This window comes from Pristiophorus japonicus, chromosome 8, assembly GCF_044704955.1.
Source record: "Pristiophorus japonicus isolate sPriJap1 chromosome 8, sPriJap1.hap1, whole genome shotgun sequence".
Taxonomy (NCBI): domain Eukaryota; kingdom Metazoa; phylum Chordata; class Chondrichthyes; family Pristiophoridae; genus Pristiophorus; species Pristiophorus japonicus.
The window spans coordinates 233,984,102-234,002,907 of NC_091984.1; the positions used below are offsets into that span (position 1 = coordinate 233,984,102).

The window sequence follows — 18,806 nt, forward strand, 5'->3', positions numbered from 1 at the left end:
ACAGCCTCAAATAAGGGGGAGCCAATTTAAAACCGAGTTGAGAAGGAATTTCTTCTCCCAGAGGGTTGTGAATCTGTGGAATTCTCTGCCCAAGGAAGCAGTTGAGGCTAGCTCATTGAATGTATTCAAATCACAGATAGATAGATTGATTTTTAACAAATAAGGGAATTAAGGGTTATGGGGAGCGGGCGGGTAAGTGGAGCTGAGTCCACGGCCAGATCAGCCATGATCTTGTTGAATGGCGGAGCAGGCTCGAGGGGCTAGATGGCCTATTCCTGTTCCTAATTCTTATGTTCTTATTTTTATTTTCTGGTTTGCTGTCTGAGAATTCTTCAATGTGATTGGCTGCTTAGACAGCTTGTTGACATCACTGCAGTATAGGAATCCCCTATTCACAGCACTACAATTAATTACTTGTCGAGAAACATCAAGTTTTCACCACAGAGATCGCAAGATCTCTTAAGGTAGCTGTCTTCAAGGTCAGTGGCGAGCGCCTTTGTTTCGCCAATGACCACAAATTACGGACCAATGACTTACTAATTTCTGCTACTTGAACTGACAGCTAGACTCAGTTGGTAGCACTCTCGCCTCTCAAGTCCAATGCTGTGCTTTCAAATGCTACTGAGGATGTTAAAAGATCCTGCAGCTCTATTGCAAGAGTCGGAAGTTCTCTTGGTGTCTTGACCAACATTCCTCTCTCAACCAACATCAAAAACAGATTACCTGGCCATTTGTCTCGTCGCTGTTTGTGAGACAGTGTTCTGCACAAAATGCTGTCGTGTTTAGCTACTACAACAGCCTTCTGAAGTGCTTTTAGACTTTTGATGAGCTGCTCCAAACCACTCTCACACACCTCTCCACTGCACCATCAACAAAGGGATGTGAAACAGCAGTCCACCCGCCTGAGTGTGGAGTGGAGAGCATGTACTCCAGGGTCAACCAAGGACAGGCACAGAAAACTAGAGCAGTAAAAGATATGGAAGGGTTGCATTAAAGCACGCAGAAAAGATGTCCATTTATGTTTACAGAGGGTATGTTACCTTCAGGATGTCGGATTCATAGCTGTTGTTGTTTAATATTCCATCCAAACACTTTTCGCCAAAATTTACATCTGTCAAAAATATTACATTTTTCGGTTAGAACCATCTCAAAGTTAAAATTCAGAAAAACATTGAGAGAGATTTACAACGGGTGGCTCCTTGGAAACTGGAGTTAGTATATAGTGGCCCTGCATCTGGTCACTGGAAAAAGTCACTAGGGTCACAGGGCTTTGGGGAGAGAGCAGGGCAGAGAGACTAGTTTTGTGTCATCCCAGATAAGAGCTGGCGCAGACACAATGGGCCTTCTGGTGTACGGTAAACTTCTATGATGCTTAAAAAGTGGGGGGGGGGGGGGGGCGGGGGAGCAGAGAAAGTGTTCCGTTCATCGGCATGGATATCCCTCAGCACAGTTACAAATGCATGGTGTATGAGGTAATGTTAGAATTGCACATTCCCAACAAGTCAGGAAAGAGAATCAAGAAATCATCAGAGTCAAAATGCTGTCACCGAACTGTAGAAATTCCTGTCAAGCCGATCAGGTCAAGCTATGAACCGAGCACCAAGGGGCCCTGTCCCATCAATCTAAACTGACTTGCTTGACTGTCGCGTCATCGAATGAGGCCTCTTAAGTGCACACAACTTTTAATAGAAAATGTATTTTTCTACCACAAAATCTCGCCAAGCAGCCAGAGCATCCCACTCGAGAGCAGCCCCAGTACATGTGGCAGAAGGTCCGTAAACATATTGTGCCTGGAAGGAAGAACATATTTTCAGAATGACTTGACTTTTTTTTAAATCTCTCTACAAGATAGTTTAGTCATAATAGAAAGGGCTGAATAGAGCATTTGTTTAGGCAAAGAACGCAGCTGGGCAGCACATTTTTGCTTTGAACACAGATTTCAGAGAAAGGTTCTATTTGGGGAAAATCAAGGTCGATCGGATTGTTCTGTATCACTGCAAAATTTCAAAGGCTCAAAATGGGAATTGCATGATGGAATACACGTTTAGATCGGATGTCAATTTTATACTTTGTACTGTTTAATTATATGGCACTCAAACTTCATCAAATGAAACTAGATTTAGACTTCTATTACTTTACAAAAAAGGCAATTGGTGAATGAAGTGAGACGAGGAGAAATGTATCTACACAGTGAGTTATGATGACCTGGAATGCACTGCCTGAAAGGACAGTGGAATCAGATCCAATAATAAATTTCAAAAGGGAATTGGATAAATATTTGAAGGGTAAAAATTTGCAGGGCTATTGGGAAAAGCAGGGACTTATTCCAAAGAGGCAGAATAGAACAATGGGCCGAATGGCCTCTTCCTGTTCTGCATTAGCCTGTGATTCTATAAAGAAAAAGCTAAACTCCCGACGTAACTGTGACTAAAAATTAATTTGCTGTGAAGCACTTTGTGACATCGCGGGAACGTGAAAGGCAAAAAAATAAATGCGAGTTCATTCTTTTCTTTCGTGAGCACGGTCAGCAATAAATGCCTAAATCTCAAAAAGTGTAAGTACAAATAATCTTTGGAGATGGCTTTAAATGGTTTGTTTTTAAACTGTTTTCACTTTACTATTTAGTTCTGGTCTCTTTGTGAATCAACTTCCAATTAAAAGTTTCTCCTGGTTTCTGATTGGCCCATGTTAACCACATGGCATAGCCAGTCACATGATAAATGGGGACCAATCAGGCTCAATAATTACATTCCAGAACAAACGTTAAACCTTTAGCTGATCCGAAAGTGTAATTAAGCTGAAGTACACTAACTACATCTTTAAAATTCAACTTCCAACTAATGTTTTAAGCAAACTGAAGCCCTTGTTTGTGCTCAGGGCCCTGGCACCATGGACAAGACCTGGCATTCAACTGGCAAGGAAGCCGAGTCAGGGATCGCAGTCGCTGAAGCCCAGCTCCATTCCCATTCCCGAGCAGCCATAGAGGAGACCGATTAACGGAAACTTAGGATTCTGCAAAATGGCCACGTACATTGCTGAGGTGTAATGGTCGGGTTCTGCTCACGCTCCGCCCTCCGGTCAGGCATCGGCTGAAAACAGCAAGTGCAAATCATGTGAGGGCCTCGAGCAGGACAGGTGTACGCCTGGACAGCTTAAAAACACATACAAAAAAAGACATCGGAAATACAGTTAGCAAGCTTGCGATATGTACAAAGTCATTCACTGGACAGAGATCAGAAAACTTAGACAATTTGTAAATACAAATGATTGTATTCACTGCCGAATACATTGAATCTAAAACATGAATGAGAATCTGGTTACTTCCACTTCTGCAGTGCGAAATGAGCAATTACTATTCATAAAATGAGCGATCACTATTCATAATTAAACAAAGTAGAGTGCAAAATGCTGAGCAGCTGCTGAATTTAAATCAGTTCATTCACAAGTGTTATTAAAGGCTGCGAGAATATTAATGATTATAGTTATAAGCAGTATTATAAATCAGACTGCCAACCCAATCGGGAGTGCTTATTAACTGCCATTTATGATCAACACTTCTCTAACTCTAATAGACTTATGCACAATGACTAATGGGTTTGAGACGATAAACGGTGAAAGGTTGGTGAATCAGCCACAAGGGGGTATAAGGCTGAGGAGAATCACCAACAAAGGAAGATTATCTCAGAGGGTTATCAGAGCACGGAAGTGGCCATTGAGACAAGAGACTTCAACATTTCAAATGCAATTGATAAACATTTTAAAAGGATGCTGTGAAAAGGGATCAGAGTAGCGAGCTCGGACATAAGACACAATGGGGTAAATGCTGTCCTTCCGTGCTGTGCTGTCATTTCCAAGACTTTGTAGGTCTGACATTTCAGCACTTTAATATAGCCAGTTCCTAATGTGACTAAGTTAATCAGTCAAAGAAGTATCAGGCTGGAGGTGGCACTTACTCATTTATGACAAATAGCAGATACCCACAAACAAGTGTTCAAAATCTAAAATAATACAATCACCTTAATAACTTAGTTTTTGTAATGATTAATACTTAATCTTTGGATAGACTGCTTCTATTGGTGTCGAAGGTGCATTATTACGCAGAAATACAGCAGGCCTGTTCTTGAAGTCTTTGAAAATACAGTTCTTAAACTAAATGAGAGCACGAAAGGTGGACTCACTTTTACTGGGTTTGTCCCCAACTCCACTCAACCTACTATCCACATCTTCACGCTCAGTGCCAGATCGTTGTGTTTTATGTAAAACAATCTGTACCTTTTCTGCTTGCTCAACTTTCTGCAGCCCATATCGCAAATTCTTAATCTTTTCCATAATGCGCACACGCAGTCTTCCATCCACACATGCACAGATCCCCGTGCAGCTCCTCCCTCTGCTTTCCCCTGCCTCTGAAAAGCTTGACTGCTACAATCAGATGTTAAAATGCGGTCAACATTGCTGTTTGTGGGAGCTTGCTGTGCGCAAGTTGGCTGCTGTGTTTCCTACATTACAACAGTGACTACACTCCAAAAGTACTTCATTGGCTATAAATTGCTTTGAGACGTCCGGTGGTCGTGAAAGGCGCTGTATAAATGAAAGTCTTTCTTTCTTTAAAATGGGCTAATTCCCAGCTGGGAACACAACGTATCGCCAAGATAAAGAGCTCTGTGTCCGAGAGCCCTTCATCATATCACACTATGGCACAGTTGGGCTCATCAAACATCATCAGGCTCTGCCCCTCTTCACATCACACTTTCATCTCTAATATTCTCTAAAGTGCAACATTTGATTTCTCCTCTCCTTTTAGATCTCTGCCACCACTCTTCAGCTGCCAATAGGTAGCTGGCTTTCGCTCGCTCTCGGCGCTATTTTCTAGTCAATCATCAAGAAATACAAGATCAGCTGAGCTGATTCATTTCCCTGCCCCTCGAAGGAATTACATTACGCAGAACGTACAGCACAGAAACAGGCCACTCAGCCCAACTGAACCACACCAGTGGTTATACTCCTCTCGTCCTACTTCATCTCACCTCATCAGCATATCCTTCTATTCCTTTCTCCCTCATGCACTTATCATGCTTCCTCTTAAATGCAAACATCCCAACCCCCCTTTAGAATCATAGAAAGTTACAGCACGGAAAGTGGCCATTTCGGCCCAGCGTGTCTGCGCCGGCCGACAAAGAGCCATCCAACCTAATCCCACTTTCCAGCTCTTGGTCCGTAGCCCTGTAGGTTACGGCATTTCAAGTGCACATCCCAGTACTTTTTAAAATGTGTGGGTTTCTGCCTCTACCACCCTTCCGGCCACACATCTCAAATTATTCATGAACGTGCAGTACTGGAAACTACAGGAGAGGAAAAAAAATTACCCCCTTACACCTCATCCCCTTGAGATCAAAGAATGCATTTTCCAGACTTCAACTGTTTAGTTAAGCAAACCCCAAATCTAAGCTTTGCTCACAAGATATGTAGCTGTAATGGCAGCCTTGCCAGTTATGTTTTATGGACACTTACCGACAGGGATACTGGTAGAGGTTGACGGGGCGTCAGTTGTCGTTCTGAAACCTGCCAACTCACAGGCTCCGCCATGCTGGCCTTGCAAGAAAGGAGCCTGACTGCTCTCGGTCCGATATCCAGGACACTGTCTGCATACAATATATGGCTGACTGAAAATGGACACAAAAAAATAAAATGGGGTCAACCATGGAGAGACAGTAAACTGTATTTACATAAGAACATAAGAAATAGGAGCAGGAGTAGGCCATTTGACCCCTTGAGCCTGCTCCACCATTAAGATCCATCATGGCTGATCTGATCATGGGCTCAGCTCCACTTCCCTGCCCGCTCCCCATAACCCTTCACTCCCATATCGCTCAAAAATCTGTCCTTCTCCACCTTAAATATATTCAGTGACCCAGCCTCCACAGCTCTCTGGGGTAGATAATTCCACAGATTCATGACCCTCTGAGAAGAAGAAATTCCTCCTCATCTCAGTTTTAAATGGGCGACCCCTTATTCTGAAACTATACCCCTCGTTCTAGATTCCCCCACGAGGGGAACCCTACATGAAAATCTGTGAAACTTGGTAAAAAGCAGGGAAAAAAATGCTGAGAAACAGCTTTCAAAACCCTAACATAATGAGAAATCTGTTCCCCGTTGTATCTATATCTCCATTTCCTATTCTGATCCACACACGCTATCTTTCTCAGTTAGAAGGCTGTGCCAAAACTTCACATGCTCAAAATACACCAAAATCAACTCAACAACCTCTTTATATATTCTATTCAAACACATTGTCAGTCGTGGCTCAGTGAGTACACTCTCACCTCAGACTCAGAAAAAGTCAAATAAATTATCCGGGATTCCTCTTTCTCTTTGTTATCCAGTAACCCCCACTATTGACCGTGTACTTGTGTGTACATTAGACAAGAAAAGCATGATGGCTGTTGATGCTTATATGGGAACATAGGAACAGGAGGTTGTTAATCGGCCCCTCGAGCCTGTTCCGCCATCAATGAGACCATGGCTGATCTGGATCTTAACTCCATCCACCCGACTTGGCTCCATATCCTTTTGTAGCCTTGCCTAGCAAAAGATTATCGACCACAGATTTAAAATAATTAATTAAAGTAGCATCTGCTGCTTTTTGTGGGAGAGAGTTCCACACTTCTACCACCGTTAATGTGAAGAAGTGTTTCCTAACTTCTCTCTTGAATGGCTTGGCTCTGATTTTAAGTTTATATTCCCTTGACCGAGACTCCCACGCCAGCGGAAAAAGTTTCTCTGTCTACCTTATAAATTCCTTTCAAAATCCTAAAAATCTCAATCAAATCACCCCATCACCTTCGATATTACACATATTGCGCTAGATTATATAGTGCGTGGCCAGCATCCTTGAGCTGTCCTAGCAAGGAAGCAACACCTTCAGGAGAGGAATGTATGCAAGCTTTTCCCTCCACTATTAATATGCACTTAGAAGTCAATATCCATGACACTATAGTTGAGGTATCACAAGAGCTCGACAAGAATTATGTTCAGCCCCTTCGCAATGAAGCTATCATTTCTGATGCCCACAACTCAATAAAAGTCTGATAATTCATTCCGAAGCAGTCCACTTGCTGCTGTTCAGAGTCACTTCTCGGACTATTTTGGTTTTCTTAGGGCCGCACAAGCCTTAGCATTTCAAAATTCTCATCCTTGTTTTCAAATATCTCGATGGCCTCACCCCTCCCTATCTCTGTAATCTCCCCCAGCCCCACAACCCCCTGAGATGTCTGCGTTCCTCTAACTCTGCTCCCTTGAGCATCCCTGATTATAATCGCTCCACCATTGGTGGCCGTGCCTTCTGTTGCCTAGGCCCCAAGCTCTGGAATTCCCTGCCTAAACCTCTCCGCCTCTCTTTCCTCCTTTAAGGCACTCCTTAAAACTTATCTCTTTGAACAAGCCTTTGGTCACCTGCCCTAATTTCTACTTATGCGGCTCGGTGTCAAATTTTTTATCTCATAATACATCTGCGAGTGCCTTGGGATGTTTCACTGCATTAAAGGCGCTATATAAATACAAGTTGTTGTTGTTGCTGTAGCACTTTGGCAGTAGACACAAGGACAGTCTGTTGCTGTACAAATAAAGTAGAAATTTCAAAAACCCACCTAAGATCAGAAGATTCGCTGTCTACATCAGACAATTCCAGAAAATCCTCCGAGCTGACCTCTTCATCGGAGAACGACCGTTTAATCTTCGGCTGTAACATGTCGTGCGTTATTTTATTCCTGGCATCCATGCTTTGCAGTTCATCACCACTCCGACACTTCTCTGAAATAATAAATCGCACACAAATGTGACCAAAACAAATCATCAAAGCAGTATCAGAATCTAGCCATAGTTTATTGTCTTGGGACCCAATGCAGTTACTTTTTCTTTCAAGGACTTCCTTTCCTTTCCCACTTAGACGTGCAAAGACATTTTAAGACAATTCAAGTAACAAATATAAATTGGGATTACCGATCTCTATCGGGAGATTTATTACACTTTCTGACAACGTAGTCATGCCCCTTTGAGATTTTCTAATTGTATTTCTATGTACTCTAGAGACTTGAGCACAAAAATCTAGGCTGACACTCCAGTGCAGTGCTGAGGGAGTGCTGCACTGACGGAGGTGCCGTCTTTCGGATGAGACGTTAAACCAAGGCGCTGTCTGCCCTCTCAGGTGGATGTAAAAGATCCCACGGCCTATTTCGAAGAGCAGGGGAGTTATCTCCAATGTCTTGGCCAAAATTTTTCCCTCAATCAACATCATTAAAACAGATTATCTAGTCATTATCACATTGCTGTTTGTGGGAGCTTGCTGTGCACAAATTGGCTGCCACGTTTCCGACATTACAACAGTGACTACACTTCAACAAAAAATACTTCATTGGCTGTAAAGCTTTTGAACATCCGGTAGTCATGAAAGGCGCTATAGAAATGCAAGTTCTTCTTTTTTTCAATGTTAATTGCTTTAAGTTGCTCCCAAGTGTTAGGATGCATCTTTCTCATAGAACTGCTTGCCAAGTTAGTATCTGGATTTGTGAATTTGCCAATGCTTCTACAATATTCAACAGTGTTTCCAATTCTGTCCCTCTCCTCTTTCCCAGGTCCATTTGCCTCAATTGTATTCTCTCCTGAAAGGACAAGCCATGAACTCTCAAACAGTCCCACTGCCCACGTATCAACACAGCTCCCATTTCAACCATAAGTTTCTGCTAGGTAGACTCGAGGTAAAAGATCGTCTAAACTCACGCACTGGGACAATTCAAGCAAGTGGCTGCCGATATCAATACCAACAACAGCATACATTTAAACAGCACCTTTAACTTCATAAAATATCCCAAGGTGCTTCACAGGAGCGTTATTAAAAGCAGAATTTGACACTGAGCCATACAAGATGCTAGGGCAACTTGGTCAGAGATCGGCTTTAAGGAGCGTCTTAAAGGAGGAAAGTGTAGAGTGAGGCGGAGAGGTTTAGGGAGGGGATTCCAGAGCTTATGGGCCTTGGCAGCTGAAGGCATGGCCGCCAATGGTGGAGTAATTAAAATCGGGAATGTTCCAGAGTCCAGAATTGGCGCAGAGCAGAGATCTCGGGGGATTACAGAGCTGGAGGAGATTACAGAGACCGGGGCTGAGGGGGCTGAGGTCATGGAGGGATTTGAAAACAAGGATGAGAATTTTAAAAGAGAGACAGATAAACAAGAACAAGATGTGGATTCACAGTTGTGCGAACCACTGATTTTAATAACTAATTATAAAACTCAAAGCTGAAATTCATGCCCGAGGGTTCTCCCTTACTCCAAAATCACACTGGGACCACGTCAATACATCAATACCCAATACACAGAGCATTCCTATCCAAATAAACGAGTGCACATGAATTTAACGCAGCATTACTTGCCTGGGTGTTGCAGCAGATAAGCCTCCACCAGATTATTCACCATGTGGTTCTTGCTGATGCGTTCAACAGGACAGCGGCAGGTTGGGCAGAGTGACGATCGCTCCATCCACCCTGAGTAACATGCCGCGCAGAAAGAGTGCATACACGGCTGTAGGCTGAACAAGAGAGATGAAGTTAAACCCATTGGGTTTATTGATGCCCGGAAGCTTTTAAACCGTGTGCTACAGAGGTTCCAGCACTTATCCAATCGCTAATTTCTCAGGGTTACCATTTTTGCAAAAATGACCAAGTAAACATGTATTAAATTTAGCGATTAACCACTACAGATTGCTGCCAGCATGCTCACAGGTTTATTGAGTTGGGAGTGGCTTAGCCAGTCATGTGATGTTCACAAGACTCAATAAAACCCCAGCCAGTTGGGGTTCGGGGGATCCACGATGAGGCAGGTGGTTGTGAGCCTGGTGGATGAACTGGCAATGTGTGGTCTGATTGTTAAACCTTTGCTAATAAACCAACTAGTTCTTAACAGAAATGCGCTGCTATGAATTCTTAAGCAAAGAACCCATGAAGCAAATACATTACACTCAGGAATAGTGCATTTAGGATATAATATTGCATGCAGCTTCCACATTATCGGGGAGGACAGGCTTAATAGACCAGTTGGCACGTTCCTGTATGTTCCAATTATTTCCCATCCTTAAACCCCACTTCACCTGGAGATCACACCTGGGTCTCATTGTATGAGTGGTCACTGGCAATAGACTATCAAAAACACGGTTATGGTACAGTCTTGAAGTGTTGGTCAAGAATTTAAATAAACTCCTATTATTTTAAAGCTCTTCAAGCGCTGAAAAGTGTAGCTTGTCTTACATAAAGGACTGTTTGTAAAGCCTTCGCATCTCAGCATACCTGACACAATCATGCAACAAGTCTTGACAGATGATACAGGAGAGTGTTTCCTCCATTTTGTCTGGTTGCTTTCCTTCCGAGGTCCCTTGATCCTCATGTCTGACATTTGAGCTTTGACCTTCACTGGGTAGCAATGGATGTGGAATTCCATCATCCTCTATGAATATATATATTTGGTTAAAAAGAATATTTTATAGCAGATGCAAATATTGAAACTTACACACTTATCTGTCGAGTTGGGCAAAAGAAAAACAGAAACCAATCTTTGAATTAAAAAAGGAAAATGCTGGAAATACAGTAAGGACAAACAGGATAAGGGGAAGGCCATTGAGGACTGAGATGAGGAGGAATTTCTTCATTCAGAGGGTTGCAAATCTTTGGAATTCTCTGCCCCAGAGGGCTTGGATGCTGAGTCTCTGAATATATTCAAGGCTGAGATCGATAAATTTTGGGAGTGTAACAGATCAAGGGATATGGGGATAATGCAGGGGAGTGGAATTGAGGTAGAAGGATCAGCCATGATCTTATTGAGTGGCGGAGCAGGTTCGAGGGGCCAAATGGCCGACTCCTGCTTCTATTTCTTATGTTCTTATGTAATAGGTCCATTAGCATTAGAATAGTGAAAAGTCTGGTACAGGCACAATGGCCTCCGTCCGTGCTGTAAGATTCTATGATTCCAGGTTAATGTTTCAGGTCCAGGCCATCGCCAGCGCTGATTTAACTATTAGACTTGACACATACACCTGTCTTCTCTCTCTCTGGACGCAGACACAGCCATTATACCATTCGAACATTATGTTTTTCTTCATTTTTAAAAAACTATTTCTCTTCATTATCCCGTCAACCCCCTCCTCTCCCAGTTTTCTTTTCCATACTCTCCTTAAGACAATCACTTGTGCAGCGGTAGGGTAACAATGCCAGAATTCCACCTGTACTTCCCAAAGGCCCATTCTTCATTAGGAGCCTACATAGTGAAAAGTGGTGGGCTATTCTCCCGCGGGAGGAGGCATCGCCATCCTCACCTGATGTTCACGCTACTGCTGGGGCAACTGGATAGCAAGCAGAAGTTGTCACCCGGTGAGATAATCTCCCCCCCCCCCCACCCCTTGCTCAGACTGCCTGGATAAGGACAGCGAAGATCCGAAGATACCCATGGAATGGGACCCAGCAGCCTTAAGGAGGTGGTTTGGGGATCGAAAAATGGGTGGTGATGGGAGGTGGGGGTGAGTGCAATGTCCCGAGTGTCTAAATTAGTCAACACTGGAAATAAAATCTTTGTTACACAAGCACGCAAGTTAAATACTTGCCCCTTTTCTGCTTCTTCTTAGTTGGCTCTAGGTCCTCCTCTTTGGCCAAGACATCCGCAACAGATGACTCTGTGGCTTCAGGTCCAGGTGTGCTCTCGATATTCACCCGAGTCCTTGAAGATGCTAAAACGGGACTAGGGGGCTTTGGACACGTAGTCCAAAATGTTGCCAAGCAACTAGGTCCACGTGCGAGCACTGAAGGTCCAGCCGTGGTGGACACTGGTCCCGTTGAGGAAGTGCATGGCTGCATGGCGGAAGCAGTGGGCTGAACAGTGTCGGAATTGGTTGCAGAGGTACAGAATGGATCGTAGTATGATGTGCATGGCTGTGGTTCCTCTCTGGAAGGGTGATCAATTTGTTTTGAACAAAGTGGGGAGGTGACTGTTGTTTGGTCGGAGCTGCCGTCTAAGCTCGAGGTTTCTTTAATAATCTGCTCAACCGTGCTGCAAGAGGATCCTGTACGTGAAAACCATTTGTAAGTAAATGACGACACAATGTCTGAAAATGGATCAATTCACCCCATTATGAAGCCTTCCGGTTTATGGAACACTAAATGCGATTAATTTTATGAACCATGCTACAATGGGAATGGTAGCATCATAGTAATGTTACTGGATTAGTAATCCAGAGTCTGTAACGAATGATCCAGAGACGCGAGTTCAAATCTCACCGCGGCAGCTGGGGAATTTAAATTTAGTTAACATAGAAACATAGATAATAGGTGCAGGAGTACGCCATTCGGCCCTTCGAGCCTGCACCACCATTCAACTATGATCATGGCTGATCATTCAGCTCAGTACCCCATTCCTGCTTTCTCTCCAAACCCCTTGATCCCTTTAGCCGTAAGGGCCATATCTAACTCCCTTTTGAATATATCGAACGAACTGGCCTCTACAACTTTCTGTGGTAAAGAATTCCACAGGTTAACAATTCTCTGAGTGAAGAAATTTCTCCTCATCTCGGTCCTAAATGGCTTATCTCTTATCCTTAGACTGTGACCCCTGGTTCTGGACTTCCCCAACATTGGGAACATTCTTCCTGCATCTAACCTGTCCAATCCCGTCAGAATTTTATTTGTTTCGATGAGATCCCCTCTCATTCTTCTAAATTCCACAGACTATAAGCCTAGTCGATCCAGTCTTTCTTCATATGTCAGTCCTGCCATCCCGCGAATCAGTCTGGTGAACCTTCGCTGCACTCCCCCAATAGCAAGAATGTCCTTCCTCAGATTAGGAGACGAAAACTGCGCACAATACTCAAAGTGTGGCCTCACCAAGGCCCTGTACAACTGCAGCAAGACCTCCCTGCTCCTATATTCAAATCCCCTCGCTATGAAGGCCAGCATGCCATTTGCTTTCTTTACTGCCTGCTGTACCTGCATGCCTACCTTCAATGACTGATGTACCATGACACCCAGGTCTTGTTGCACCTCCCTTTTTACTAATGTGTCGCCATTCAGATAATAATCTGTCTTCCTGTTTTTGCCACTTGCACTTATCCACAATATACTGCATCTGCCATGCATTTGCCCACTCACCTAACCTGTCCAAGTCCCCCTGCAACCTCCTAGCATCCTCCTTGCAACTCACACCGCAACCCAGCTTAGTGTCATCTGCAAACTTGGAGATATTACATACAATTCCTTCATCTAAATCATTAATGTATATTGTAAATAGCTGGGGTCCCAGCACTGAATCCTGCGGCATCCCACTAGTCACTGCCTGCCATTCTGAAAAGGACCCGTTTATTCCCACTCTTTGCTTCCTGTCTGCCAACCAGTTCTCTATCCATGTCAATTCAGTACCCCCAATACCATGTGCCTTAATTTTGCACACCAATCTGTTGTGTGGGACATTGTTAAAAGCCTTTTGAAAGTCCAAATACACCACATCTACTGGTTCTCCCTTATCCACTCTACTAGATACATCCTCAAAAAACTCTAGATTTGTCAAGCATGATTTCCCTTAAATAAATAAATTCCAGGACAAAAAATTCAGGAATGGTGATCCTGAAACTACCGGATTATCATAAAAATGTATGTTCTTTAGGGAAGGACTCCTGCCATCCTTATCCACTCTGGCCTATATGACTCCAGCCCCACAGCAAGGTGGTTGACTCTTAAATGCCCGAGCGAGCCACTCAAGGGCAATTAGGGATGGGTAATAAATGCTGGCCTTGCCAGCGACGCCCACATCCTGTGAACAAATTTTAAAAAGCTACATGAACAAAACAGAAATGAAACCCAGAATATTACAGCACAGAAGACCATTCAGCCCATCACACCTGCACCAGCTCAGAGAGATAACCACCAATTCCTTAGCCTATTCCCAATACTCTTCATTTTTTAAAATTTTCAAATATTTATCCACTTCCCCTCTACACGCCATTATGGATTCTGATCCTGCCACTGCATACCATGTCCTACCAACCCTCTGGGGGAAAAAACAAAATCACAAATCTTTCTGTTGTTTCTTAACTTTATGCCCTTTAGTTGCTCCCTGACCAGCAAAAATAGTTTCCCCTGATTTACTTTTTAATCAAACTCTCAATTCTGAACACCTGCTCTCAACCCCATGTTCTAATGAAAACAGCCTCAATATCTCAAGTAACATTCTGTTCATTTTGAGCAATACTGCAGCGCTTACTGGGTTCATAAAATTAAATAAAAATTACAGTACAGGAACAGACCATTCAGCCCAACTGGTCTATGCGCCACACGAGCCTCCTCCTACCTTACTTCATCTCACCCTATCAGCACGTCCCTCCTGCATTACATGGAATTAAACATTAGCGCATTAGTCAGAAACTTGCTTCTGCTTACATTTCCCGTCATCCATTGCTAGAACCAGATACGGTTCACACGTATTATTGCAATAGCATCCAAAAATAATCAGAAACAATTCTTAATTACCCATAGGGACTTCCATGGTTTCCTCCTCAGAATTCAGTGCTTTGTACAAATAGGCAACGTCTAAAAAATAAATGAAGAAAGAATCAGATGGAAAGAAAAGGTACTTTTTGCTTAAAATGACCACATCACTAGCGGAAACAGTGCAAATAAGCTAAAGTGTAAGAGGCTCCTTCAGCTGCCTGGCTTCAGTGTGGTGTGTGGGGGGTTGAATGGGTAGGGGAGTACCAGGGGAAAATTAGTCAACTTTCTCATTCCTGATTACCATCTGCTAGGGAAGTGTGTGCAGTATATACGCTGCAGGTGCCAACAAAGATAAGAACATAAGAAATAGGAGCAGGAGTCGGCCGTTTGGCCCCTCGAGCCTGCTCCGCCATTCAATAAGATTATGGCTGATCTGATCTTGGCCTCAACTCCATTTCCCTGCCCGCTCCCCATAACCTGGAGTCCCCTAGTGTTCAAAAATCTATCTATCTCTGCCTTAAATTATATTCAATGAAAATATAGTGAACAAGATTAAGCTCAGCTACAAGCTCTTCTGGATTCTGATCCTGCCGCTGCATACCATGTCCGACCAACCCTCTGGGGAGGAAAAACAAAATCACAAATCTTTCTGTTCTTTCAATGACCATCTTTAATTTATGCCCGCAAATGGCCTGCGTACACTCGAATCTACGCTCACACGATAGCAGCAATTTGGACAAGGAACCCAAGGGCTGGCTGGTATCTGTGGAGATGTACAGAAGGGAATAGAATTTGTTGGGGTGTTTACATATTGGAAATAAATGACACTGAAATACAACCCGTTTTTCTTAATTGTCATGAAGCAACACTGCTCAGTATAGGATGCAATCATGACGACAGTCAGTAGCAAGATTTACTTCTTGCAATTCACAAAGAGATTCACTTTTTTCCCACATTGTGCAAGACAATACCTAACTTCGCACTTCAACAGCTCTCTCCCCTTCTGAAGGCATTGGTGCATTACTGGGGTACAGTTCCATGGGGCGCTCCCAGTAACTTGCAGCCCCGAGGAGACAAATGTTGAACCAGTTGATCAGGAGTGATGAAGGATAAGGTAGACCATAATTTCCACACACATACGACTCTTACTGAGCAGCGTACACGAACAAGCGGAGAACTAACCACATTTTTAAAATATTTGGATGTGCACTTAAAGTGCCGTAACCTACTGGGCTACGGACCAAGAGCTGGAAAGTGGGATTAGGCTGGATAGGTCTTGGTCGGCCAGCGTGGACACGATGGGCTGAAATGGCCTCCTTCCGTGCTGTAAATTTATACGATTCTATTACAGCCGGTTCTCCACTGCTGAGCGGCCATTCATATCAGAATACAACTGCGCCCCCCCCCCACCCCCTCTCCCCAACTTAGATTCACAACCGGTACATGGGATATTTCCAACCATATGCAGTCCACTTTCTTGCACTATCCTTACTCTGATCTGGCTCATTCTTCCTGTAGACAACGTAAATGGCATCTCCATTCCGCAATGGATAGGTCTGCTTCTTCACGACTTTGGATTTGTTAATGACGGTTCCATTGGTGCTGAAAGCATAAAATGACAATAACACAAGTCAGGCTGCCTCCAGCCTTCTTACAACAACAACTTGTATTTATATAGCGCCTTAACGTAGTGAAATGTCCCAAGGCACTTCACAGGAGTATTGAGAGATTAAACATTTGACACCGAGCCACACGAGTAGAAATTAGGGCAGGTGACCAAAAGATCTTAGTCAAAGAGTTGGTTTTAAGGAGCGTCTTGGAGGAGAGACGGAGAGATATAGGCAGGGAATTCCAGAGCTTGGGGCCTAGGCAACAGAAGGCACGGCCACCAATGGTTGAGTGATTACAACCGGGGATGCTCAAGAGGGCAGAATTAGAGGAGCGCAGACATCTCGGGGGGGTTGTGGGGCTGGAGGAGATTACAGAGATAGGGAGGGGCGAGGCCATGGAGGGATTTGAAAACAAGGATGATAACTTTGCAATCGAGGCGTTGCTTAACCGGGAGCCAATGTATGTCAGCGAGCACAGGGGTGATGGGTGAGCGGGACTTGTTGTGAGTTAGGACACGGGCAGCCGAGTTTTGGATCGCCTCGAGTTGACGTAGGATAGAATGTGGGAGGCCGGCCAGGAGTGCTTTGCAATAGTCAAGTCTAGAGGTAACAAAGACATGGATGAGGGCTTCTGCAGCGGATGAGCTGAGGCAATAAACAAGTGCCGGAGACACACAAAACCCACAACTTGTAATCTGTCGTATCATGAAAGCCCAGGGCTGTCAACACACAACAGTTGTGTCAAGTGGAAACCATAACATGCGAAAGTTTAAAACACGACACTTCTTTAAATGGGATAATGAATGGGCTGACGTTATGGTAATATTATACCCCACTAATTCTGATGGCCAAAGTCAAAAGCAAAGTAAAACAAGGTTCCACATTGTTGGCATGTGTCTCCAACAGCAACGTCCGCCAGCAGAACACCTGTGTTTATTTGGCTGCAGCTGGCTAGTCAAATGAGCTGCTTGCACCAGGCCTGCACAGAGCAGTGATGTTGTTTCATTGCCAAAGGCTTGTAAACAACTTCCTAGCCACAGGAAGGTATTACTGTCTCGGGGAGGGGGGAGGGTCAAAGTTGCAGCTTGCGACTGTTTGAATGTGGATCCAATCCTGCACAAAGCAGGCTCCCAGGATTTAATGCTTCAGGGTGTGCATGGTCAACATTGGTGTAAAGCGATTTACAACGAGGCTAAAAATTGACTGTAGAGCAAAGCAAAGCAAGTCTGCCTGGAGAAGGGAATTTCACACTGCTTGGATGTGATACTGTAGAGTGTGAATCCAGCTGGTGTCAAGTGTGGTTTACAAAGTACTCAGGAGAACCCATCGAGCACTTGTTAAACCTAGCTGGCTTTAATTTAAATGTTTCGAGTAGGGCTTCTCCACTCTCCAAACGTTTATATCTCTAATTGTTGAAAGAGAACGACTTGCATTTCTATAGCGCCTTTCACGACTGCGGGACATCCAAAAGTGCTTTACAGCCAATGAAGTACTTTTGAGGTGTAGGCACTGTTGTAACGTAGGAAACACGGCAGCCAATTCGCGCACAGCAAGCTCCCACACACAGCAATGTGATAATGACCAGATAATCGGTTTTTAGTGATGTTGATTGAGGGATAAATATTGGCCCAGAACACTGGGATAACTCCCCTGATCTTTTTCCAAATAGTGCCATGGGACCTTTTACTTCCACCAGAGAGAGCAAACGGGGCCTCGGTTTAACATCTCATCCGAAAGACGGCACCTCCGACAGTGCGGCACTCCCTCAGCACTGCACTGAAGAGAGCACATGCATGTATCCAGTGAATGTACGGAGAGCTGCCCTGGGCAGATAGAGCAGACTGAAGCCAGGCAGGTGCCAAGTTGTGTCAACGGCTGCATTGTAAATTCACCTGGAAGGTTTATGCACTCTGCAGCCATCTACTGGCAAAATGCATCAATTGAAACAACAAAAAAAAACTGCAGCACAAAATCGACTTTAAACAGACCAGTCAGGTAAGGAGCTCAGCCAGATTCAGAAGCCACGGGCCCAGCACTCAGATTGGCATCAGTTGGTGTGATACATTGCATTCTCATTTCAGCCTTCCCATCAATGGATGGATGAACTTTTTAAAAAAATAAGTTAATCAGGAAACAGCTAAATCAGGGGTTTCAGCTTTAAATATTTTACATTAGTTAATTGGCAAGGGTCCTTCAGAGATATTATAAACTCAAAAGCTGTGTTTAACACCACTCAAACATTAACATGTGTTTTGTGGAACGTGTGGAGTATTGTCGGCAATGAGGAAGTGTCATCATCATCATCATAAGGCAGTCCCTCGAAGAGAAGATGACTTGCTTCCACGTCAAAAAGGGATGAGTTCACATTTGTTTCAATGTTCCATCTCCCGAACTACATGTTGAAGGGTGGAAGATGACTGTGGGTAGATTTTTTTTAACGTGGGGTGACCGTTGCACACCAGCCACCACACGGGCTTGACAGAGCGAGGTCTTGGTCCAGTGGCAAGGGTTAACCAGGACGACTGGAGACTTGCTCTGCTGCACGGTCCCAGTGCGCACACATATCGCAGTGTGGGCTGGGCCGTGCTGCCCCTGGGCCCTCGGCTCTTCTCGGCCCTGAGGAAGAGTGCACAGCTGCACCAAATCTCCAATACTCGGGTATAAGAACATAAGAATGAGGAGCAGGA

At 44.1% G+C, this 18,806-nt stretch overlaps 1 protein-coding gene across 2 annotated transcripts in view; it reads right to left on the reverse strand.

The window, feature by feature from the left end:
* The window catches only part of chfr (checkpoint with forkhead and ring finger domains, E3 ubiquitin protein ligase), a 68,270-nt gene that overhangs the window by 16,662 nt on the left and 32,802 nt on the right, over window positions 1-18,806 (reverse strand). The window contains exons 3-12 of one of the 2 annotated variants that reach the window (XM_070888102.1): window positions 16,002-16,111; window positions 14,549-14,608; window positions 11,638-12,093; window positions 10,331-10,487; window positions 9,422-9,576; window positions 7,644-7,806; window positions 5,509-5,660; window positions 3,032-3,151; window positions 1,707-1,790; window positions 1,041-1,111 (exon numbers count right to left, since the gene is read on the reverse strand). In XM_070888102.1, coding sequence (XP_070744203.1) covers window positions 1,041-1,111; window positions 1,707-1,790; window positions 3,032-3,151; window positions 5,509-5,660; window positions 7,644-7,806; window positions 9,422-9,576; window positions 10,331-10,487; window positions 11,638-12,093; window positions 14,549-14,608; window positions 16,002-16,111 — 1,528 coding nt within the window. The remainder of the gene's footprint in view (window positions 1-1,040; window positions 1,112-1,706; window positions 1,791-3,031; window positions 3,152-5,508; window positions 5,661-7,643; window positions 7,807-9,421; window positions 9,577-10,330; window positions 10,488-11,637; window positions 12,094-14,548; window positions 14,609-16,001; window positions 16,112-18,806) is intronic. The other variant, XM_070888103.1, reaches the window with a different exon arrangement.